Source organism: Periophthalmus magnuspinnatus, chromosome 6 (assembly GCF_009829125.3).
Source record: "Periophthalmus magnuspinnatus isolate fPerMag1 chromosome 6, fPerMag1.2.pri, whole genome shotgun sequence".
NCBI lineage: Eukaryota > Metazoa > Chordata > Actinopteri > Gobiiformes > Gobiidae > Periophthalmus > Periophthalmus magnuspinnatus.
In genome coordinates, this window is record NC_047131.1 from 25,151,015 (window position 1) to 25,174,117 (window position 23,103).

At 38.3% G+C, this 23,103-nt stretch overlaps 1 protein-coding gene across 1 annotated transcript in view; it reads right to left on the minus strand.

Annotated features, from left to right (window-relative positions):
• The window catches only part of hydin (HYDIN axonemal central pair apparatus protein), a 40,074-nt gene that overhangs the window by 1,843 nt on the left and 15,128 nt on the right, over nucleotides 1-23,103 (minus strand). The window contains exons 20-82 of the mRNA XM_055222224.1: nucleotides 22,900-23,043; nucleotides 22,662-22,754; nucleotides 22,275-22,492; nucleotides 18,822-18,879; nucleotides 18,319-18,528; nucleotides 16,997-17,206; nucleotides 16,732-16,906; nucleotides 16,503-16,627; nucleotides 16,218-16,345; nucleotides 15,718-15,854; nucleotides 15,511-15,638; nucleotides 15,297-15,410; nucleotides 14,994-15,071; nucleotides 13,524-13,658; nucleotides 13,199-13,438; nucleotides 12,786-12,912; nucleotides 12,345-12,515; nucleotides 12,048-12,206; nucleotides 11,865-11,950; nucleotides 11,702-11,776; nucleotides 11,400-11,583; nucleotides 11,030-11,307; nucleotides 10,867-10,951; nucleotides 10,630-10,727; nucleotides 10,372-10,533; nucleotides 10,124-10,288; nucleotides 9,863-10,054; nucleotides 9,605-9,789; nucleotides 9,301-9,483; nucleotides 9,105-9,224; nucleotides 8,863-9,022; nucleotides 8,586-8,758; nucleotides 8,311-8,506; nucleotides 8,142-8,235; nucleotides 7,889-7,979; nucleotides 7,643-7,811; nucleotides 7,474-7,556; nucleotides 7,244-7,393; nucleotides 6,803-6,899; nucleotides 6,525-6,729; nucleotides 6,165-6,406; nucleotides 5,942-6,090; nucleotides 5,669-5,864; nucleotides 5,471-5,579; nucleotides 5,167-5,394; nucleotides 4,936-5,078; nucleotides 4,556-4,795; nucleotides 4,320-4,459; nucleotides 4,173-4,246; nucleotides 3,829-4,051; nucleotides 3,500-3,700; nucleotides 3,303-3,429; nucleotides 3,060-3,225; nucleotides 2,818-2,965; nucleotides 2,455-2,662; nucleotides 2,156-2,377; nucleotides 1,871-2,040; nucleotides 1,596-1,794; nucleotides 1,227-1,379; nucleotides 975-1,142; nucleotides 739-848; nucleotides 353-575; nucleotides 8-217 (exon numbers count right to left, since the gene is read on the minus strand). Coding sequence (XP_055078199.1) covers nucleotides 8-217; nucleotides 353-575; nucleotides 739-848; nucleotides 975-1,142; nucleotides 1,227-1,379; nucleotides 1,596-1,794; nucleotides 1,871-2,040; nucleotides 2,156-2,377; nucleotides 2,455-2,662; nucleotides 2,818-2,965; nucleotides 3,060-3,225; nucleotides 3,303-3,429; nucleotides 3,500-3,700; nucleotides 3,829-4,051; nucleotides 4,173-4,246; nucleotides 4,320-4,459; nucleotides 4,556-4,795; nucleotides 4,936-5,078; nucleotides 5,167-5,394; nucleotides 5,471-5,579; nucleotides 5,669-5,864; nucleotides 5,942-6,090; nucleotides 6,165-6,406; nucleotides 6,525-6,729; nucleotides 6,803-6,899; nucleotides 7,244-7,393; nucleotides 7,474-7,556; nucleotides 7,643-7,811; nucleotides 7,889-7,979; nucleotides 8,142-8,235; nucleotides 8,311-8,506; nucleotides 8,586-8,758; nucleotides 8,863-9,022; nucleotides 9,105-9,224; nucleotides 9,301-9,483; nucleotides 9,605-9,789; nucleotides 9,863-10,054; nucleotides 10,124-10,288; nucleotides 10,372-10,533; nucleotides 10,630-10,727; nucleotides 10,867-10,951; nucleotides 11,030-11,307; nucleotides 11,400-11,583; nucleotides 11,702-11,776; nucleotides 11,865-11,950; nucleotides 12,048-12,206; nucleotides 12,345-12,515; nucleotides 12,786-12,912; nucleotides 13,199-13,438; nucleotides 13,524-13,658; nucleotides 14,994-15,071; nucleotides 15,297-15,410; nucleotides 15,511-15,638; nucleotides 15,718-15,854; nucleotides 16,218-16,345; nucleotides 16,503-16,627; nucleotides 16,732-16,906; nucleotides 16,997-17,206; nucleotides 18,319-18,528; nucleotides 18,822-18,879; nucleotides 22,275-22,492; nucleotides 22,662-22,754; nucleotides 22,900-23,043 — 9,930 coding nt within the window. The remainder of the gene's footprint in view (nucleotides 1-7; nucleotides 218-352; nucleotides 576-738; nucleotides 849-974; nucleotides 1,143-1,226; nucleotides 1,380-1,595; nucleotides 1,795-1,870; nucleotides 2,041-2,155; nucleotides 2,378-2,454; nucleotides 2,663-2,817; nucleotides 2,966-3,059; nucleotides 3,226-3,302; nucleotides 3,430-3,499; nucleotides 3,701-3,828; nucleotides 4,052-4,172; nucleotides 4,247-4,319; nucleotides 4,460-4,555; nucleotides 4,796-4,935; nucleotides 5,079-5,166; nucleotides 5,395-5,470; nucleotides 5,580-5,668; nucleotides 5,865-5,941; nucleotides 6,091-6,164; nucleotides 6,407-6,524; nucleotides 6,730-6,802; nucleotides 6,900-7,243; nucleotides 7,394-7,473; nucleotides 7,557-7,642; nucleotides 7,812-7,888; nucleotides 7,980-8,141; nucleotides 8,236-8,310; nucleotides 8,507-8,585; nucleotides 8,759-8,862; nucleotides 9,023-9,104; nucleotides 9,225-9,300; nucleotides 9,484-9,604; nucleotides 9,790-9,862; nucleotides 10,055-10,123; nucleotides 10,289-10,371; nucleotides 10,534-10,629; nucleotides 10,728-10,866; nucleotides 10,952-11,029; nucleotides 11,308-11,399; nucleotides 11,584-11,701; nucleotides 11,777-11,864; nucleotides 11,951-12,047; nucleotides 12,207-12,344; nucleotides 12,516-12,785; nucleotides 12,913-13,198; nucleotides 13,439-13,523; nucleotides 13,659-14,993; nucleotides 15,072-15,296; nucleotides 15,411-15,510; nucleotides 15,639-15,717; nucleotides 15,855-16,217; nucleotides 16,346-16,502; nucleotides 16,628-16,731; nucleotides 16,907-16,996; nucleotides 17,207-18,318; nucleotides 18,529-18,821; nucleotides 18,880-22,274; nucleotides 22,493-22,661; nucleotides 22,755-22,899; nucleotides 23,044-23,103) is intronic.

Sequence of the window (23,103 nt, forward strand, 5' to 3'; positions counted from 1 at the left end):
TGAATACCTGGTGCTTGTTTCCCTCAGTGGTCATAATAAGGGGCTGGTATGTGATTTCAAACATCTTATTCTGAAGAGGTTCCAGCACAATGGTTGGTGCACATGTCCACTGCTCTCCCTCTATCACAGGTCTGATGGTACAGCTCTGGTTTGTAGGGTTCTGTACAGACAAACTCTGGGTGTGAGAGCTGCGCACTGGGCAAATAAAATTCACCACCTGGAGACAAGAAGCAAAGTCAAGTAATTAAGAGGAAGCATGAAGTATCATTGCCTTAAGAACATTGATTATCATTATCTTTATCATTTGATGCATTGCTTAATAAGATCGAGCAATATATGGAGGAAAATTTACCTCTTTGTTGGTAGAGGCCATTACACAGGAACCAGTAACAGTAAGGGTTAGGGGTGAGCTGCGACCCTCCACAACACAAGGCAGATTCTCAAATCTGCTGTCGTTGCTGAGCTGCACTGGGGCAAAGACCACTTCAAAGGGAACCTCCATACCCGGACCAATGGAGCCTTTAGTTGGGGAAATGGACAATGAAGGGGGAAACTTCTCAGTTTTCCAACAAAACCTAGTGAGGAGGAAACAAAAGTAATTTAGTGTATCTTCAATAAAATGCATTCAGTTGAAAGTAGCTCAGTGACATAAGTAAAAATAAAATGAGGCTATTAGAGATTATAAGAAAAGTGAGGAAATATACGCATAGCTAAGAAACTGAAAGAAACCTAACTTACTTCCCACCAATATCACCAGTGTTTATCATGACAATCTTTCTGCTGGTTTTACAATTTTGGACTATAGCTCCAAATGCAATGTGGTTCTGATCCAAGTGAACCTGTACACCCTGTTTGTTTGATGCAAGCATAGGATATTATTTCACAAATGACAAACATGATCAACATCTTTACATAATGACAAATGCTCAGTATAAAACATTTAGCAGAGTTGCTTTATGAACACTGACGACTACCTGGCAGGACCCTTTAATGGACAGCAGGGGGTGTAACAAGCCCAGTGTTTCAGCCTGCAGCTCCACAGTAAACTTTGGTACGTGTTTTTGGGGAGAGAACTGAATCTCTGCAGCGCACGATTCACCAGCTTTTAGGTTAAGCTGTCCAGTCGGCATCACTGACAGATCCTAAACACACAGAGGAAAACAGAAAGGTTTAAGTACTACTGTTTTGTAGAAATTGCTCTATTGATGTGTTTGTGCTCTTACTACCTTTGGGTCCAGTGGAATGTTAGAGTTGAGATGAAGAGAAAAAGAGAGGCTGACAGAACTGCGGTTGACCAAAACAACACGTTTTTTCACTTTTTTTCCAAGTGTCAGCGATCCAAAATTGATTTTTCTGTGTTTTGGATTCTCTACTTCCAGCTACAGTAGAATGGAACATGTGCGAGTAAATACAGATACACAAACAGCACTATGACAGGAATATGGAGGAATGGTCAAGCATATTCAGTTTCTACATTATTGTCAGTTCTGCATGTTAAGAGCTCAGGGTGTTGATTTCATTACAACTTCAAATACTGATTCTGAATATTACACTACTACATCATCAACGTCTACTTTAGCTTTACTTGTCCTAACCTTGATCTCTATGCCCTGTCCCAGAATCTCCACTTGTCTGGTGACACAGCTGTTGAGGATAAAGTCCAGCTTTTCCTGGTAGCGGCGAGCCTCTTGAGGAGAAAATATGATGGGAATTTTCAAGTCCGCCCCTGAAGCCAGAACTGTGGGTTTAAAACCAATCTCCAGATAAGAAGAATTCTTAAACTGGCATTGGACACTGCATACAAATAATACAATGATGTTAAAATGTCATGCCATATAATGAATATAGAATTAATGGTACAAGAACCTACCTGATGTCCCTTTTGTCTTTATTTCTGATTACTAGTGTTTGTGTGGGTGCGAGCATCGCCGGACTGTGTACAAAGCACTTTCCAAAATTGTGTTTGGTGAAAGAAAATTCAAAGCTTGGCACTGTGCCTTTGCCTTTTACTTCTAAAGTAAAAGTTGCTCCATTCTTCACCTGCCAGGATTCCAGATATATTATTATTTTTTCTTTGCATTGAGCTAACTAGCATGAGCAAATATAAAATAAAGTTTATCAGTTTTAAATACAAGTCTGGATACACATGGCTCACCTTGATACTCAGCTTAACATCTCGAAGGTTACAAATGCTCAGAGGACAAAAGAAAAGTGACAATTGCAGCTGCTTCCCAACCTCCACAGTTGCATGCTTTGGCTCAGCTTTTAAGTGCTGCAACAGCTCACTGGGGCCTGCTATGTCAAAGGTGATGTCCAGCTCACATTTTGCAAGGTTGGAAACCAGGAACCGGAAAGAAGATTGCTCTGAAATCCCAACCTAAAATGATAAACAAAGAAATGCTAAGCAGAAACTGAACACCTGAAGTTATTGTGCAAGTGATGCAGTTTCCTGACCCTTTCAAAGTCGATGCTGTCGATGTGGTCAGGTCTGAGTTCTCTCAAACCACCACTTGGGTTTTCTATTAGAACCAGCGTACCCATGGAAAAACAGTCAGCTTTAACAGTTAGGGCAAGTGGCTCTAGCATCCTTTTGACTTTCAGAAATACCCTAAAGCTCAAATAGCCTTGGCGATTGGGTGTGAAAGACACAGACAATGGACACCTAGAGCATAAAAATAAGTGATGCTATATTTAATGGCATGCAAAACGTAATAAAAATATGTGATAAAACATGACTAATGGGTGGTTGTTTGAGATATGTAAAATATTATATGTAAAAAACTGAAAAGATGTACTTTGGGAAAATGTAAATGTAACCTTTCTTTTGGTCCTAGTGAGCCACTCATGGGCTGGATGACGAGGCTGGAGAGCTGATCTTCACACAGAAGAGATGCCTGCAACACTGAGAAGTGAAAAGCCTCCTCCTCTCCGTTTACTAAATGTACTATTTGCTCTGCCTTATTTCCTGTGAGTACAACACATTCAGATTACCCATAATACTATTAATATAATGTTTATGAAGCCAATAACACGATGTGCGTATGGAAATCAACACATACCAACAAGCAAATCCCCAAAGTTAATCAGAGCTTTATCAAGATAGACAAGTGGTGCTCTTGTGGTTCCCACAAACAGAAATGGAATAGACACTGACAGAGTGTCAATCACAAAGCTCCATGACGATTCCACTACATCCATCTGCTCAGACACGTACTCCAAATGAATCTGCAAACACACACTGTTATCAAGTAAATATTTTAAAAGTCAAATCAAGTGTATAATAGACAGCTGTTTCATTTAACCTCAGCTTTCTCCTTAGGCTGCAGAATGCCACTCGGAGTGAGGCATCGGAATGAGCATCCAATAGAATCCTCACATCTCCACTTAAATACGTATGGTTTGTTTGTTGGGTTTAACACAAAGAAACACCTAAAAAGGGAGTGTGAATGATCAAACAGTTATCCTTTTTAAACAGTGTTAAAGTTGTTTTTGCTATTACTTGGTAGATAATGCAGATAAACCGACAGCAATGAACTCAACAACTCTTGTCTTAGGGTCTAAAGGGCTTCTAAACTCAGAATTACGACGTCTTCCACTGATGTAGTCTGAGTCTTCAAGGTCAAAGTGGCAATTGGGCATCATGCTGCGACCGCACACTGAGACAGAGGGAGACTGGTCCTTTTTCTGCAAGTTAGGGATACTGAAGAAAAGAAACACAACATCCAGAGCTAAAATACAGCATGTTAGAAGTCGATCAAATTAAGTCCATACAGTATAATAAAACAATATTATATACACATACAGCTAAATAGATTCACATAGATTTACCAGCATTGAAGCATGCCTTCAAATTGGGAGACTTCCAAGGGAGAAAAGCGGATGTTAAACTCTTGTGTGGCTCTGGGCTTAATAGTCCCTATGCAGGGCTCCACAGCGAAGGGGACCAGCTCTGGGTTAATGTTCAAAAGGGACACCACACTCTCAGCTGCACTGGAAGGACGAGCCACAACATTTGAAGAACGGGAGCTTGGACGAGAGATGACCGTGTCATCTAAAAGGCAACATAACCACATAGTATTAAACCTTCATAACTACTAAATACTAAATACACTAAATACTAAACACAACTAAATACATTTTAACTTAAAATGGACATTATCATGTCACCGAACCTGTTTGTTTATGATCTATTTGAATGTTCCATGAAAATTCCAGCCCCACATTGCCCTCATTAGATATCTGCAATCTGTCAAAACAGTAAATTTGAATAGCAGGGGTTATGACAGCAACATAAACATTTAAAAACAAGCTTTACTTACTTTTGAAGCCTGGTTTGATACAGCATAGTGTCTTTAAAGTTTATAGTGTGAGTGCTGCAGCTAAACTTGGCATAGTCACAAACTGCATTGATGCGCAATTCTAGGTCCAAATGCCAGCCATCTACCACAGAGCAGCTGGGCTCAAGATCCGTCTTTATGCCCTGAATAAAAATAAAAAGTGTATTAGTCATTTATGACTAAGGGCTTTCGTGAATATGTAACAGAAGAGCACACACCTTGTTATTGGCAGGTTGTGGGGATGGTGCGGCAGAAGCTGCTTTATCGTTTGGCTTATCGGCACTCGTCCAGTGAAGTGTCTTTTGCCGATCATCCCAGTCCAAGACTTGCTCCAGAGGCTCTTTGAATGCCACCTGAGTCACTTTGCATTTCATTGGCTTACTGCTCAAACTGATGGGCTGGCTGGAGCAAAATGAGACAACCACCTCTTTAGAGCATCCAGCGTGAAGATGGCCCACCTGAAAGAAAGAACAATTGCCTTCTATGTTTATGCAACCATAAACGTTAATGTTATGCTAACTACAAAAGTAATAGTTAAATAGTTAATTAAATAGTAAAGTTAATTGATTAAAAATCAAGTCAGTACAAAACAAATTACCTGTGGAGAAAAGCTGACTTGGGGTCCAGCAGGAGGCCATTCAAAGCGCAGCACTTGGTCTTTGCTGTGGTTGACCATAGTAAAACTTTCTTGGTATGTCACATCTACATAGCAGTCACCAAAATCCAGAACTTCATAATTTCCTATTGCCAATTGGGCAGATTTTTAAGAAATGTTAAAAAAAAAATTCAAGATTAAATATTATAATTTAAATATTGTCAATGCACTAACCATCAGCAATTGGACCTGTTTCAATTAAGGATTGTCTGATATTCTCCAATCTGACAATTTCTTGGTAGGCCTCTCCACTAACAGATATTGTGGTGTTGTTGTATTGACAATCTTCTAAATACACCTTGGTATGATATTTTTGGGCCTTTTTGGAACAAAAGCTGACTTTAAACTCTACTTTCTCCTTGACATTTAGTTGGGTGTTGACTCTATATGCAGACTGAGGTTCTAAAAAGACAACATATGGTCACATGTACATATCTTGTGTTTAATTCTGATGCAACATTTGAAAATGCACACATACCTTGGTCAGAGCTGCTCTCAAGAATTACGGTGCTAATAGAACTGCAGTTGTTGCCTGGCGCTGCACTGAGGGTAAACACTCCATCTTTGTCAGGCATGTCAATCTGAACCTAAATCATTAAGAAGATTCATTAAAAATACACTGATTAATATTTTACTTTGTGTCGAGAGCAACTGCTTATATAGGACTGAATCTTACTTGAGCCGGGGCATTTCCATCATTTAGCAGTACAATTGATTGTGTTTTCTTTTGTCCTATCAAAGAACGTCTAAACTGCAGCAATGGGACACCAGAACTGTCCTTAAGGGTAGGATGAATCACACACACACTTGGCAGAGTTCCTTCACCGAGTATATAAAACTCCAGCATCTTGTTTTTATTTGTGGGTGTCATTCTTAATTAGGAAGAGATTCATGCTGATAAGAAAAGTTTTTAATTATATGAAAAAAATATAAATAAATCACATAATACCTATTGACTCCATCAACAAAGACCTCAAACACCCCATGGTAAGTCGTCATCACAAGCGGAGCAAAGGTGACCTCAGCAAAACAGTGTGACTGGCCAGGTATAGACAGAGTTGTAGGAGATAAATTAAAGATCTCCTCATGAAGTGCCGTCTGTTAAGAGATAAAAACAAGAAAATTCATCTTCTGCGTAAACAACAGTCAAATGTTATCAAGGAAAAAGTTACCTTCTCCATCTTTGGGCCAATATATCTAATAGCAAAGTTGAGATTGCAAGGCACTTTGGTGTTATTTGTAAGTTTAAAGCGTGCTTTCGCCGTCTGTCCCACTTGAACTTTATTGAAAATGAACTTGTTTTCTTCTATGACATAAAGGCTCTTAGCACTGGCAAACTGCTCAGAAGATAGCTGATGGCTGTTATTACACAAAAAGTGCTCTTCAAAGATGGAGCTCGGGTCTAATACAATGCCTGAAAAAGTGATGCAGGAAAAGTCAAAAAGAAAACAATTATTATTAAAATTATAACAATTTATTTTAAACTGCGTGTTTCTCAATCTTGTAACATTGCACTTGAGTATACTTGGTACCTGTCTTGTATATTTCAGCCAGTAGTATATATGGTATACCATCAGGATGGTCTGAGGGATCACGGTCACATATATCTAAGATTAACCCCTGGTCCCAGCTGCCCAGCTGATCACCGCTGCAGTCAACTGTGACCACCTGCTGACAGCCAGGCAACACCACTCCAGTGCAGGGGTACACGGAGAACACCCCTACCATCAGCCGGGTCTAAGTACACCACATATCCTTATGAGCTTCACGTTAACTTTAACAGTAAGTAGATGTCCCTGTGAAGGCCTACCTGTGTTGTGCTCATGTCTTTTTGCATACCCTCAGGTTTCACTTTGCTCCCAGGAATACTGAGTCTGTTTGGGAAGTCCAGCAGAGGCTTCTTAGTCCTGAAGTTAAAATATAGACACACACTTCACACATTAAATACATATTTTTCACTCATTAAAGCATAGAAGTATAGCATCATCTTCAAATGAAAAAACAAAACATAAATATATATAATTTTATAAACACCTTTGAAATAAATAAATAAATAAATGAATAAATAAATAAATATATATATATATATATATATATATATATATATATATATATATATATATATATATATATATATATATATATATATATATATATATATATATATATATATATATATATATATATATATATATATATATATATATGGCTGGTGTATTGATATATTGTACATGAGTATGTGTCATCTTACCGTGACCTCTCAAGGGAACTTGTGATCTTGGGGTGGATTGAAAAGCGTGTCTCAAACACTCCAGTGTTCTCAATAATAAAAGACTGGGTTTTTTTACCACCAAACACCAGGGGACCAAAGTTAATGTCACACGCTGGAGAAATTTTGTACCTGGAGGCACCAATCCAACAGTTTAACTAGATATATACTGCAGCTGATAACTTGTGAGATATAAAATTGATCCATCAAACCTGGAGAAGACTGCTTGAATTGAAACCTTGGTTACTAAAGTGACGATGATTTCACCGTTTTCTCCAATATTAGGTTCAATAATCTGTAGAAAGAGCGTACAAAATCCTTAGCAGTAGTAAAACTTTAGATGATTACTTACTGGTGATGATAAGTAATGTAACTGCTGACGTGACAAAGGAGTATTGGTTGCTCTCTGATGCAGAGTTCAGTTTTTGGCTTGCAGATGATCTGAACAGTTGCTGACTTGTCATGAGGCATAACTTTACCACTTTGAGGTGAAATTACGAAAAGGGAATCTAGATTTGGTTGATTTGGGTGTGTCTTCTCAAGTGTAAACCTTGTAAAAACATCAGGTTATTATATTGTAATTTCTGTGTATTACAAACTACACTAACAGCACACAGTTAGCCTTACTTATAAGCTATTTCATATTTTCCATGGTTTCGTATCCTGAGAGTTGGCTTGGCTTCGTCAAAGACTTTAATAGTTCCAAAATCCAAACAACCTGACAACAGAAATATGTTATCATTTATAATTAAAAAAATACTATATATGTATAAGTGGTAAAAAGCTGTAATACATATTTTGCATTGCATATAAAAAGCTAAATATGCAGTACAAGAAAAAGTCCTGTATGGTCCCTTTGAGAGTTGATACCAGCTCTTACCAGGTTCTATATTTATTGATACATCATAGGCCTCAGCTGAGACTGAAATATTCTCAGTATGGACAATGCCCAAAATTTTCTCCACATCTGAAACCTAAATTCAAGTAAAGAAATATCAACAATCTTGTGAATACCTCAAATAGTGGTGTAATATTCAAAGAAGTCTCACCTCTATGCGAAGGGTCTTCTTAATGTGTGACGGCTTTTTGGCTCTAAAGTGCAAAGTTAAAGGAAAAGTCGACCGAGGCGGAACAATGCCCTGATCTTGTGGCACACTGAAATCCCCCAGGTCATCTATCCCCTGCAGCTTCCAGGACACATGGACAGCTGTCTTGTTGTACAGGTTCACGGTGCGACTCACACGCCTAAAAAAATGAGCACACATAAAATCAGTTTGCTCTCAATGCTGCACAATATATAATGTAATATTATGAATATTTCTACCTGTGTATTACAGTTTTTTCAAAGGGCAGGGTTTTGGTATCAAGCTCTAACTCTGGCCGAACCCCCCAACAAGAAACATTGATAACCAGAGGTTTAGGATTATCTTTAATATGGCACACAATACTATCCTTTATTTGTCCCACTTTCGTTGGATAGGCCCATATCATCAATTCCTAAGCAACAAAACAAACAGAAATCAAAACACATATTTAATATATAATTTTGATGATATACTAACTATTTTCTTATTGCTTAATAGTCCGGATTATAATGGTACCTGCTTCTCATTTGGTTTCAGAGTCATAGCTGGAGGCTCGAGCAGATAGGTTGTGGCCTGGGTGTCATTTTGGAAGCTGAACTGAATTTCAGCCTCTATTCCTGATGTGTTATGGATGACAAGCCTTTCTGTATTGTCTGGGTACTTGTTTTCTTTGTATCTACAAAAACACACAAACATAAATTCATTTGAAATATCAGATAGGTTTGGCTATATTAAAAAATTATTAAATTCTATTTTACCTATCTCTTGTTTTGCTGCAGATCAAGGGTCCAAATTCAAAATACCCAGGATTAACAATATATGTTTTGTGGAGGTCGGCTTCTTCATTTTGTGCCTTCTTACTGTATGCAAAGAGAGTCCTGAGAGAAAATGGAAAATTAAATTTGATTGAAGTGTACAGTTTCAATTGTTTTAATCTTAAGTATCTGCACTGACATGTAGTCTTTGCTGATGGAAGGATATGAACAAGTTCCTTTACAAAGAAGCTGCCACTGTGTTTGAGTCCCCGTCATTTCAAAGTTAAATTGCTGCTCAAAAATCCCTGGAGTTTCTGAATAGAACCAGATCCTCAAGATGACTTCTCCATTAGCAGGTGCAATCCAGCGGAACTTGTTCAGACTGGCCATGACAATACATCGAAAACACAGATTAAGCCAGAATATAATTAGATGATCTCTAACATAAGAGCATGTTATTTATTTACCTCTGGTTGCGTTTTAGCTCGACGTTCATCTGGTGCTGGTCTTCATTGGTCAGTGAGGTGAGAGATAGATGTGAATGGCTGCGAGATGGCTCTGTGGGTTTTGTTTTTGCTGAGGTTTTTCTCTTGCCCTTCTGTGACTCTTTGGTCTTTTTATCCTTGTCCCATGGTGACTGGATCTCCTTGATGGCACTCCTGCCCCGCCCTTTAGTTGGTGCCTTAGGCTTTACACATAGAAAGAACACACATGATTATATTATATAATGATAACCATCTTTGACAAACTCTTACCTTTACTGATGCAATTGGTAAATCCTCCTCCTCCACTTTTTGCTCATCACTTTGCTCATCTTGGTCAGAGGGAACGAGGAATGTGAAGCACTCATTCAATTGACCCAAAGTTCTGCTTTTGGGAAATGGAACCAAAGAAAATGTAACAGGAGGGGGGATGGGTGGACCACTTGGCCCCAAGCCCAGTTCATCTAAGACCTAAAAATAAAACGGACAACATAAATTTTGTTTTTTATAAGTATGTGATTGGCCATAACATCAGGATACCTCTTCTGCTGAAGGTAGGTCTTTACTGAGGTCTTGTTCCATCAGATTTATAACAAGATGTGGGATGGTATCAGCTGGACTCAACTTTTCTTCAAGAATTTCAATCTGACTGTATTTTGGACCTTTAAGATTGGCTTTTTTTCCCTTGCCTTTTCCAACTGGGGTCTGAGTTAACATAGATTGTTTGAAGGTTAATCTGATATGATCCATTATACATTATAAACACTTTTAGTAAACTTGTAAATTACAGTTTTTTCAGGTGTGACCTCTTCTGAACCTAGTATGTCTTCCCCGGGGACTGGCACCAGCAGGATTCCATGGACTCGGTCCCAGTGTTGCAGAATATGCTCCACCTGCACCTGACTTTGCTCATATGCATGGAACTCAACCTGCAACTCATTCACTGTGGACTAAAGGGACAAAATAGTGATCAGAACAGTTTGTTTGCATATTGATTGCACAAAAAGACTGCATGGATTTTTTTCTACATATAAAGTAATCTTAACCTTGTATATGTCCAGCTTTTCAGTATTTGCAGGAGTTTCTGTTCCTAATGCCTTTGCTTCTTCTGTTTGATGATCATTATGGTCTTTGCTAATCAGTGCTACATTAAAACAAACAACAGAAACAATAGGTTATTGAATGCTTGACTTTGAAAAATATTTCATATAACATATATAATTCTCAATACTATGTCATGCTGAATGTTTTCATTTGTGTTTCATAACTATAGGAAAACTTACAGTCGCTTTGGCCTTCTCTAGTAATGTTCAGGTCTTTGGCTTCACTCAGAGTCTCTCTAGAGTTCCGAGTCAGTTTTTCATTGGACTGAAAATTAATCCAAAAGCAAGTGCATCATGACAATTACCCTCCCTAAAAATATGAATACCAAATGCTTAGACATACCATTTTTATTTCCTTCTTTTTTGGGGGCTCCTTCTGGATTTCCTTCTTTGGGGCTTTTTTGTTATTTTTCTTCAACTCCTCCTCTTTGAGCCGTTTCAAGTCTTCCTGCTGTCGCTGCTGCTCTTGTTCTTTAGCTAGTCTTATTTGGTCTTTTGTCAGCCTCTGTCTGTGTTGCTCAATAATGCGTTTCTTCTCCTCTGGTAAAGCCTCATACTCATCCTCATCCAACTCTTGCAGCCACAGTTTTTCATTTTCAGCCATCTCCTGCTGCTGGGCTTCTGACAGAGAGCACAAAGTGGTGGGAAATGTCTCAAAATATGCTGCGGCTGACTAATACAATTTTGGTTAAAATAAATAGTATTGAGTTTACCCTTAGCATCTTTTTGTGCTTTCTCTCTGCTCTGCAATGCAGAATAGGAATCAAATATGTTAACAACATAGATGTGTTTCCTGTTGTTGAGGGCTTTGAGGACAATTTGCAGTGTGTGTGCTATTGTTGCAGTGAAAGCAGACTGCAGTCCATTGATCACTATGCCACGATGACAGTCACTTGACTAGGGATATAAAAAAAGTATGTAATATCAAAAAACATGGAAAACATTTGACATGAAATAAATAGTAATAATTGTAATTGGAGAGAGTATTAGAATTAAAGTGACAATTTAAACCAACATGAAATCTTTCAGTTAAGATGTCAATTAGCACATGTTCAGGCAGAAGAGTTTTGAGTGACGTCATGTCTCCTCCCTAAAGAAAAAATCATGTTTTTCTCTTGTTATTTCAATTACATTAACTAATTAGTCATCAGTTGCTATTTTTTTATTTGAAAGCATACCAAGAAAAGAGCAATTTGAGTGGCTTCACTGTCAGTTGGTTCTCCATTGTAAGAAGAGCTTGAAGTCTTCTCCAGGACCTCAGGCACTGCAGATCATATAACTTTATAACTTTTCACTATAATTATAAATTAAGTGGACTTGTTTTGAGTTTACTGAAGCAAATCTGTTTGTATTTGACTTACATGTTTCCCCCACAGTTTTTGAGTACTCTGTAGCAGCCTGTTCAAGGAGCTTTCTGGCTGGTGAAGTCCCCTCTAACAATGCCTCAGTCACCACAGCATCAATACTAAGTAATGTCGCTCCATAATACCGGGCCAGAGACAGTGCTGTGCTGCTTAAACCTTTGGAAGACACAGAATAGTATATACCTTTTTCAGTAATCCAATAAAGTAGTACTTTATTTTGTGCGTTGTAATGAATTAATGAATGAAATAATAAAAATAAAACATTTTGATGAATAGTACATAGTACTATCTCACCTGTCTTTGGGGCTCCATACACAATAATGGCGATGCCCCTGCGGTTGAGTGCAGCCAGACTGTCTGGAGACAGGTCAACACCCATGTGGCGGGCAATGGCTCTGGAGACTGGATCCAAGAGCAGTTGACCTAGTTCTTTACGTAAGCCCTCCCTGTTCATTTCTGAAAGCACTGCACAGAGCACAATCAGACTCAGAATTAAGATGAATATATAGAGTTTATACAACATAGTAGATTATAAGGCAGTTTTGTGGTTTGTTGAACTTACAGAATTCAGCTTGCTCTAGAGCTGTAGGAGGTCTTTTATTTTCAAACATATCTGGTTGCCTTGCCTGTATATCACATTCTGTGACATTGTGTGCTAGAAGACAAAATTTATTTTTTTGTTTTTTTTATTTTGTCTAACAAATGTAACTGGTTATTTTTCATTTCAGACAATACCATTGTCGGTTGGGTGAGAGTAGTGTTGGTAGAACTCTAACAGATCTTGAGGAAGTCCTTCTCCGGGGATCCTTGGAGGAAGCAGCAATCTGTTGTTCTCGTCATAACCCTGCATCACAAGCAGTATCTACACAAAAGAATAACAAGGATTTAACCTTATTGCAAAATAAAAATGCTAATTATTTATAAAGTAACACAATCCAGAAAATCTTTCTTATTAAGGTGTAAGGATAAAAAACTTAAAAACTGAAACACAGCATCATATTCTCTGGTTGCAGATAAAAATCTTAAAATCAATAACTACATTGACATGTGTAACCTGAGAATGCAATGCTGCGTTAACATCAAACAAGTAATATGCATTTACATTATATCTCCAATACTCCATATGCAGTATCACACAAAACTCAGACCTTTTCTTCTTCAAGATATTGTTTGTCCAGCTCCAGGCAGTAAAACTCAATGGGAAAGGAACACGGATTTTTGACTGTAACCTCAGCCTCCACCTCGGTGCTAAAAGGCAGACACGGTCCGAGCTGCAGCATAGGTGGCCAGAAGTCCAGTTGTGGCTCTTCACCCTCACCCTGTGCTATGATCAATACTTTCTGGTTGCTTTCAGCCACACTGACCACAAGGTTTTTGTTGTAAAACTCCTATGAAATAATTGTAGAGATCATGAACTTGTAAACAAAGATATACAGTATTTCAGTGTTTGTTATCGCACTTTGTACTCCCTACCTCTTCTAATGGAGTGAACTTGACCTGAACATTGACCCTTTCACCTGGAGACAGCACCCCAGAGTTGGGAAGCATGCTGAACACCACTGGAGGAGGTGGTTGCTTTTGTTTGTAGAAAGGAAGGAACTTATTTACCTAAAACAAAGAAATGAGGATGACATTCAGGGATAATTATTCAGGGCTGTTAGATCTGAGTGCTGCCTTTGACACTGTTGATCATGGGATCCTCTTACAGAGACTAGAGGACTGGGTGGGCATCTCTGGTATGGCACTAAACTGGTTCAAGTCCTATTTAGAAAACAGGGAGTACTTTGTTGAAATTGGAAAATGTATCTCAGATAAAATGTCCCTGACCTGTGGGGTGCCCCAGGGTTCAATCCTGGGACCCCTGTTGTTCAATCTCTATATGCTGCCGTTAGGCCAGTTAATACGCAGGAATAATGTGTCCTACCACAGCTATGCAGATGACACTCAGATCTATGTCTCACTGGCAGCAGGTGAATATGGACCAGTGGATTCACTCTGCCACTGCATCCAACAGATCAGTGTGTGGATGCAAAACAACTTTCTTCTGCTAAACACAGACAAGACTGAAGTCATCATGTTTGGCCCACAGAAACATAGAGAAAGTGTTAGCAGTCACCTCCAGTCTCTCTCTCTAAAACCTTCAAATCAGGCTAGAAATCTAGGGGTAATAATGGACTCAGACTTGAACTTTAACAGCCACATCAAATCAATAACATCTGCAGCTTTTTACCATCTAAAAACATTGCAAAAATCAAAGGTATACTGTCAAAACCAGACTTAGAGAGACTTATCCATGTAGGTTAGACTACTGTAACGGCCTGCTCACTGGCCTCTCCAAACGAGCCTTAACACAGCTGCAGTACATCCAGAACACTGCTGCTCGGGCCCTGACTAGAACCAGGAAGTACAAGCACATAAGTCCTGTGCTCAGGCCTCTGCACTGGCTTCCTGTAGCTCAAAGTGTAGACTTTAAAGCAGCTCTGCTTGTGTATAAGTCTCTCCATGGCCTAGGTCCAAAGTATATCTCTGACATGTTAGTGCCATATGAACCATCTTTACACTCTGAGGACTTCAGAGATCGGCCTCCTGCTGGTGCCCAGAGTCAGGACTGAACATGGGGAATCAGCGATTACATTTTATGCTGCTAAAACCTGGAACAGTCTTCCTGAAAATGTAAGACAGGCCTCTACATTGACAATGTTTAAATCCAGGCTCAAAACAGTTCTGTTTAGCTGTGTATATGACTGAAAGGTTTTTATTCTGCACTCTTCTCTTTTAATGGTAATTTTATGATTATTTGTGATTATTTATGTTTTGATTTGTGTGATTTTAATGTCTTTCTTATTCTGTAAAGCACTTTGAATTACCTTGTGTACGAATTGTGCTATACAAATAAACTTGCTTTGCCTTGCCTAATTATGACTATTTCTAATAAGGTCATACCTTCTTCAGCTTCGCCTCCTCAGCTATACTCCATTTACAGGGCACCGACTCATGATTGAAGAGCTGCACTGTCTTCATCTAAAAGGAGAGGTGAAAATGTATCACTATTATGTCATACTGTTCATAGTAATTGATGGATCTTGTAGACCATATAGTTGTGTATAAAGAAATGTGTGTGATAGCAATCCTATAGATTTTTTCCTATAGATTTTTTATACAAAGAAATATCCTTTTGTTTTGACTTTTCCCCTGCATTGTCAGAAATCAGAACCAGAACAGTTTAATTGTCATATAGTGTCTTACCTGGCACATGCCACAAGGGATACTGTCAAATTCCAGTTTTTCTGTTGAAACTGTGATGTCCGGCTTAGTTACCACTGCACATAGATGCACCTGGACAGTGGGACCACCCCTGACCTAGAAATCCACATGTAAACGTAGAGGTCGAGGTGAACTATACTATGCATGTAAATGATGGTGGTGATGATGACGGTGATAACAACTGCTTTACTCATACCTGTATTGGCAGGACAACACACACACTGCCCAGGGGAAGTTTAGCTTCTTGGGGGTCAAACGTTACAGTAAAGATATGAGTCTCTCCACAGGGCAGATTCTTGACTTTTTCAAACTCAATACTAAAACCTTTAACGAAGATTAATAATTACCCTTGGATGGTATGGATTTTGATTTAATGGTTTTTTTCAAGTTTACCATGCCTCACCTGTGCCAACCAGAACCTTGTGATTAGCAGTTAGTGAGACAGTCACTGGTCCATTGTTAATGATATTCACAGTTTGGCTAGGTGTTCTGCCAAGGATGACTGAACCAAAATCCAAAATATACTCTGGGAGCAGACACCTGAAAAATGCAACGGAAGTAAGTTATGAGCTCCCATTTGTATTTTTGTCCATATATGCTATACATAATACTAAGATTTGTTATGATTTTGCTGAGCAATCTGTACTCTTTGACATTTTCCAACGAAGATACACTTTTTTGCCAATGACCCATTTTGGCATTTAGGGGTAATTTTAAAGTTATGAAAATAATCAGTAAAACACAGATCAGGATGAAAACAGCATTATCACTTTCACCTTGGTTATGCCTATTGCTATTAAAAAATATGGTTTTGATGGATGCACTGGGATATTAATTTTTCAGTGAGTATGATTATCAACAATTTTACGCAAAATCACAGTCTTATATTAGATTGGTACCTACTTGCTGAGTCTGCTCCATCTTCTCATGAGCCCTTGTTGTTTTCTAAACTCCAGACAGCTAATGGTCACAGATAGAGCATTTTCTTTAACTATGATTCTTTCCATTTCCATTTCAAGCAGCTCCTCATTCTAAAACAGCAGATATTCAGGGAGAATCACAAAATATCAGAGTGCAGGGTTGTATGCATTTCCATCATATGTACACAATATTAATAAATCCCAAAGCCTTGGTGCAATAGCAAAATGACAATAAATAAATACAGCATGAATGATCGTTATAACTTACTGTTGGGGTATAGCTGGCCTCTTTTTCACCCTCAGTGCTGCTTTCATTGATAAAGCCCTCAAGGTGTCCTTTAGTCTTTAAAGTCTCTTTAGCTTGCTCGACCAGATTACTATAACAGTCTTGTGCTGCAGACAATCAGAAATAATCAAAGAGCTGCTGTAAATAAGTCTTGTGATGAATGCCTATGATAATAATAAATAACATTAAGAAATTAGTTTTATTGTCATACAAAAGTTCCGTGGCAAATTCAGGATGACTCGTGGAAAAACTCCCTCCCCGATCACCGTGATTTCCTGCGGTGGTAAACAGGCCACCTGCAGTAGAAGTCTCTTCTCAAACTTCTCAGGGACACCAGGGAGGTAGAGTACACGCAGGAATGTTGCTGTGCCAGCTTCAGCGTAACCCTGAAAAGGGTAGAAAATAATATATTATATTGTTTTTTGTCTAACACATAAATAAATTTATATCATCGTCATTTATATAATTTACTTTACCTTAGAGGGCAAAACCAAAGGCTGGCCAGGTATTACCTCAATGTCTTCATCACTTTGTTTTATGTTTTTATGACTTGAATGAATATCCAGTGTGTTTTCAGAGAGATGATTTGTGTTCTCATTTTGTTCAACACTCGAAATCTTAAAATTAAAGCCCACTTTTCCAGCATTCTTCAATATTACTTCAGCTTCAGCCACATGATCAAACAGCTGTAAAAGAGACAAAGTCTGTATAAAAATCACAGCATGTGAGTGAGGAAAATGCAAGAGAATAGTGAAATGAGAGAATAGTGCTGAACCCACAGGAAGGCCTGAGGCATGTTGTGCTGAATCGCTGATTTCACCCAAATCAAAAATCAATATGTCCTTGTTTTGAATATCAATGATAACTGCTTCAGATTGCTTGTATACCTAAAGAGGTGAGTGTATATGTGTGTGTGTGTGTATGTGCGCGCACGTGTGTGTGTGTGATCAGTGACATTTAGATGATTTTAGCTGATGTGCTTTCTCTAATACGATAAAAATAAATATGACAAATCACATTGCATTGACTGTCCAAACACTCGTATCATTCACAATCAAACACATAAGCCCCACTCCCCTCAGGCTGGCCAGTGTCCGATACAAAAATGCATCAGTGCCCCAAGTTTGTTCGGATTGAATTAGTTTGGCCTGATATTGTGTGTCGCACACGGATGAGCAAGCAGATGGTGGAGGAAAAGTCAGGACAAGAAACTGAGATAACAGAACAATGTGGACTAGTTAATCCCATTTTCTCAGAATAGGATTAGAGGCTTTTGCGTTTTCTCATATTTTTGCAGAAAGATGAGTGTTATGGAAATCACAATGAAGTAAACATTTCATATTTTTTTATCAAAACTAGGCACATCTGTTCTGTTTTCCACTAAAGCAGTGTATGGTTCATATTGTGCATTTGCTAATTGATTTATGTTACAAACATCAACATTTGTTCTGACAAAACGTCAGCATAAACATAAAGCAATTTATGTAAATCTGTGCTGTATACACTGTATGCATTTGGAGAAGTAGAGATGCAGTGATATTGGCATTTGTCAGGGAGCTGGCAGTTTGTATCCCACCCAAGAACAAACTGTAGATGCTTCACTGCCCCCTCCAATGAGAGAAATGTGACTGTAAAGAAAACCTGCCAAATCATTGAGACGATCCCGCCCAAAAAATGTTTGCAGATATCTTAAGTTATTGATGTGACAAGAACAGAGAAAAACTCCTTGGGGATCTGTAGCTTATACACAACAAGGCTGAAACAGGTACTAAAGTTAAGGCCTTTATGTAGTGAGTACCTTCTGGCCAAAGTCGACACTGGTGTAGTCCAGACTGAAAGAGACTTGTGAGGCTTCTCCTTTGAGTGTGACTTCATACACAGGTCCATCCTCAACATGGCACTGGGCAACCACTTCTCTGCTCACATAATCATGGCCATAGAAAGAGATGGCGGTTACCTGCTGCTCTCCAGGTTGCAGACAGCCATAAATTGGCAACACATCAAACATCTATCAAGAACCAGAAAGAGAAACAAACAGATAAATGTAAAAAAAAACAAAAAAAAACCACTTTGACACTTTTTGGCCATATGAAGGTGGAACTGAAATAACCCATAATGTAATCCGTAATAATGGAACATACAATAGTTTTACATAAACTGGCTTTAACCTGTTAAATGCAGGGTCCTATGGGAAATTTGCAAACAATCATTCTGACCTTTTCTTTTACCTGTAGCCATTTAGGTGCACCTTATAAAAAGGAAGACAAACAAAAGTGTAAATTTGTTTAAGTATTTGCCTACCTCCTCCACCTTGACTGGGCAGTAAGTACTTCTTTGCTCCTTGTCAATAGATACAGGACTAAAAGGGAGCAATGAGGCAGAAGAAAGAGTGTTTTCATTGTCTTCATTAGAGTACTTTTTTCCATCCTCCAGTGAAAGACTCTGCTCCTCCACCTCTCTGTAATGGGAGAATCCAAATATTTATCTTTCTCACTACTATAAAAGTACAAAACTGTAAAGTTGGCTAAACAATTCATAAGATGGGAAATAACGCAAATCATTGAACGATAAAACCTGAATGAGTTTGACTGTTTTCCAGGATTATTAAAATGGACAGATCAATAGGCAAAAGAAATCAATCCAGCAATTCGCACAAACTTTGAGCAGATTAACTTCAGCATCAGGCAAATGAAGTTATCTGTTGTCTTTGGAATATATCATTAACACATGTTTGTAACCACACTGAGGTAGAAAATCTTTAGCATCCACAGCCACAAGAACTCTAATTTTCTCTCAGTCTTCTGGCTCTTTCGTTCCCTGTGGGATCAGACGGGATGCATCCATCAAGTTAATTAAACAGAGTGTTCTATAATTAAGAGGAATTTTAATAGGCAAGAGGCAGGAAACAGGTCAGGATAGATTGCATTGAAGTGCTGAATAAACATGGAAGCGAATGAAAGAGATTGAGTGATCTCAGAGCTGGCCTGAACAAGTTTGAGAGTCCACTTTACAGACACTGTATATGGGTTCGTTATATGCATTCATGTAAGAAAGTGTTAAAATGACTTCCTCCAAATGCCACCTTAGCGCTCTATATTAACATCGTAACCAGCAGGGGGCACTATTGCACGACTAGTCTTTCTTAAAGGATTAAGTATGATAGAAAGCTAGCCAACCTTTTTATGGGCCATACACTTTTCAGTAATGGGGTGTGTTTTTAGAAAAAGGAAATCTTTTCAGTTGAGGAACAGAGGCTAAATTCATAGGAACCGTTTAGGGAAAAGCTAATATTGTTGGTTCACAATTAACTAAGCATTTCATATTGTGGGTCCTTCAAGAGAGATTTTAAACCCAGTGAAGCCGACAATGGAACAGATGGCACAACAGCATATGATGACTCCACGAGAGCCCATCTCCAAACAGAAATAGCCTGCTCTGATGTTCTAGTATGCACACATCTATTCTGTCCTTTCGCCTGTATTGAGTCTCCCAAGAAAATCATCGAAAACCTACTGAAGCGCAAACAACTCCCTCCACTGCATGGCTGGGATGGAGGTGTGTGCTAGAGAGAGTCAGAAAGATTTACAGCACAATCGGACAGGCGAAAGATTATTTAAGATTTAATATAGGATGAGTAAAATTATTTCTACTAGGCCACAGCTTCTACACACTCTACAGTAAACTTGGACCAATAAGATAGTATTAGTGTATTTGACTTGATGAAGATGAGCTTGTTGAAGATTTCCATTTAATTAATTCAGAAGGAGTTGCTTCCTTTAAAATATTGTGTATAATCTATCTACACAACATATTAAATCAAACCAAACAATTTGACAGCAGAAAATGTCTAATAATTTGCCTAAAATGTTATTAAGGAATATTATAGCTCGCAATCATTGGATATTACATGCAAGTACCCACAGTATTTTGAATATTATGCTATTTGGCTACAAAAAACACATCTTATGTCTGAATGTTAGCATGTGGACTACTTAAAAACACACTGCATGGTTGACTGAGGTCTCTTTCAAATTCTAAATGCATGGAGTGATTTGTCAGTCATTATGAAACACCAAAAGAGACAGATTATGAGTCACTTTTGTAGATGCTTCAAGAAAGATAGGCAATGGTATTTAAGTGTATTGTTCTCCCACTATCACTCAGCCTAACAGATGGATAGAGTTTGGAGTAAGCTCTATTGAAATTCTCTGCTCCACGAGCACTGGTGTAATTACTGATAGCGATGTAATTAGCTGGACATGGCTCGATAGCGCAGGTTTAGTCAGTAAGAAACGCAGATTTGAGAAAGCGAGTGAGGTCTCCATTTAATTAGTGGGACAGCCTCTGAGACGCACCGTTAAGGAAGGTCACAACCAAAGAAAACAGGGAGAGAAGAAGAGAGGACGTTGATAAGGCTTAGCTACAGAGCAGAAGCAAAAGAGAGCACAGGAAAGAAAAAATAAAAAGATAAATAGGGAATGTTAAACTTTGAGATGCAACAAGAGCAAAAAGGAGGAATACTAATGGGTGAAAGGAGAAGATAGTGGTGTGTGAACTGGAGTGATAAATCTTATAGAGCTACAGCATTAACTTGGTTCAAGGCCATGGACTGAGAAACTACTATAGGATCCACTGTCCATTTCCAAAGGAGAGTGGCCAGATCAGAGTCCTGAAAGAAGCATACTGAAACACTGTAAAGTACACAATCAGTAGATTTGTCCTCCCTGAAGCATTTATAATGGATTTGGCTTTCAATTCAGAGGGTTAAATCTATAGCTACTGTACTAACTTATCCCTGCAGACAGTTTAAATATATGACCCGGACCCATTTTGTTATTGTCTCAGAATCTTGTTTAGTCAGTACCACTGGCATCAGCCCTGGCTCTTTCACATGGATAGGTTTCAAAGGGCAAAGCAAGTGTCTTAAGAGGCAATATTAATTAAGCAATATAATTTTTGCACTTTTTTGTTTTGTTTTGTCGATCTGAAACATTAAAATATCAGTTAAATGATTACATTATTAGTGACGTAAATAGGTGTTTGTTACAGCCCTAGACCTTAAGTTCTTTTTATTTGTTATTATTTGCCTGTTATGTTAATGTGCGACTGAATCTGTCCCCTTTCCCCCATGAAATCCTGGCTGCGTGAGCCCTTGCAGGTGATTGGATGACTGTTTCCCTGCCTAGCTAATCCTGTGGCTCACCTGCAGCTGCCTCTCCCTACTTTAAAAGAGTCAGCAGACCTGTATGCCATTCTGTATGTGTCTCAATTTGTTTCGTTAGTGACTTGTTTGTTCTTGTGTCTAACTTTGTGTGTGAGACACTGGTTTAGTTTAGCTTAGTTTTGTGTCTTTTTATTTTGTTACTCGATTCTGTTTGTAGGCTAGGTGACTAATGTTTTGTTTTGGGACACTTGTGGTTTGGTTTTCGTGTTATGTGTCCTTTAGTTTTGTCACCCGGTTTAATGTGACCAGTTTTCTAAGACACAAAACTTGTTATTTGTTAGTCATGTTATTTTTGGTTTCTTACTTTAGGTTGTTTTGTTTTACACATGTACATAAATGTTTTAGTCCACTTTTGTTATGTTGACCTTTTACAAATCTGTATATTAAATTACTTCTTTATTTCACCCAATCTTGTTTTTTGTTACTTCCTGACCCTAGACGAGCTGCTCTTGAATTTTTTTTATTTTTTCTCAAATAATTGCTTGGGTATAAAATTACAAGGCCATTCTACTTTGTGTGTTTAAACATACCTAAGACCACTGGGCTTTTGGTCCAGAAATGTCCAATGGTACATCACAGGCAGTGGTGAGCAGTTGGTTATTGTGATTTCTCTCTGAGTTTCAGTGGAGTTAAGCACACAGCCGAAGTCCACGGATGTGCTTGAAAGGAGCAGATTAGGGAAGTGGATCTCTCCATGCAGCTTTACAATATCCTGCTGGGGATGTCCTTGGTAATTTATCTCAAGGAACTTGAGAGAAAGAGCAACAAAAGAAAATGTATTTGATCAAAAATAATAATAATAATTATATTGTAGCAATGGAGTCCTGGAAAGATTCTCTTGCTAATTGCTCTACTGACATGTGCACTCAAGCCTGGTGAAATGAATGAGCATCAAGTAATACTATGAAAAATGTTACCTCATGAAGCACTCGTGACATTCGATCCTCACAGAAGCCAGGATTAAGGCATACCCACAACTCAGTGTTTTTTCCCTCATCGAGAGCCATCATCTAGAAATATGATCAAAATATTTTCAAAAGACACAAAACCTTTTTTTAGATAAAAAAAACAAACAAACAAACAAAAAAACAGTCCAACACATAAAACACTAAAAACATCAACATGAAATTGTATTAATATTTGTGAGATAAATACCATTGTAGTAGCAGAGCTCTGGAAAGCTTGTGCATGGGACAGGGAAAATGGCTCAACAGTTTGAAGATCCATGAATAAAGTGAGAGTTGAAATATTCTTTAGGAACAGCCTTCTATATTGTGGTGAGATGCTCTTTCCTGGGACCTAAAACATACAAAATATTTAGTACTATGTCAGTGTGTTTTGTGGGAGTTAGTTTTGTTT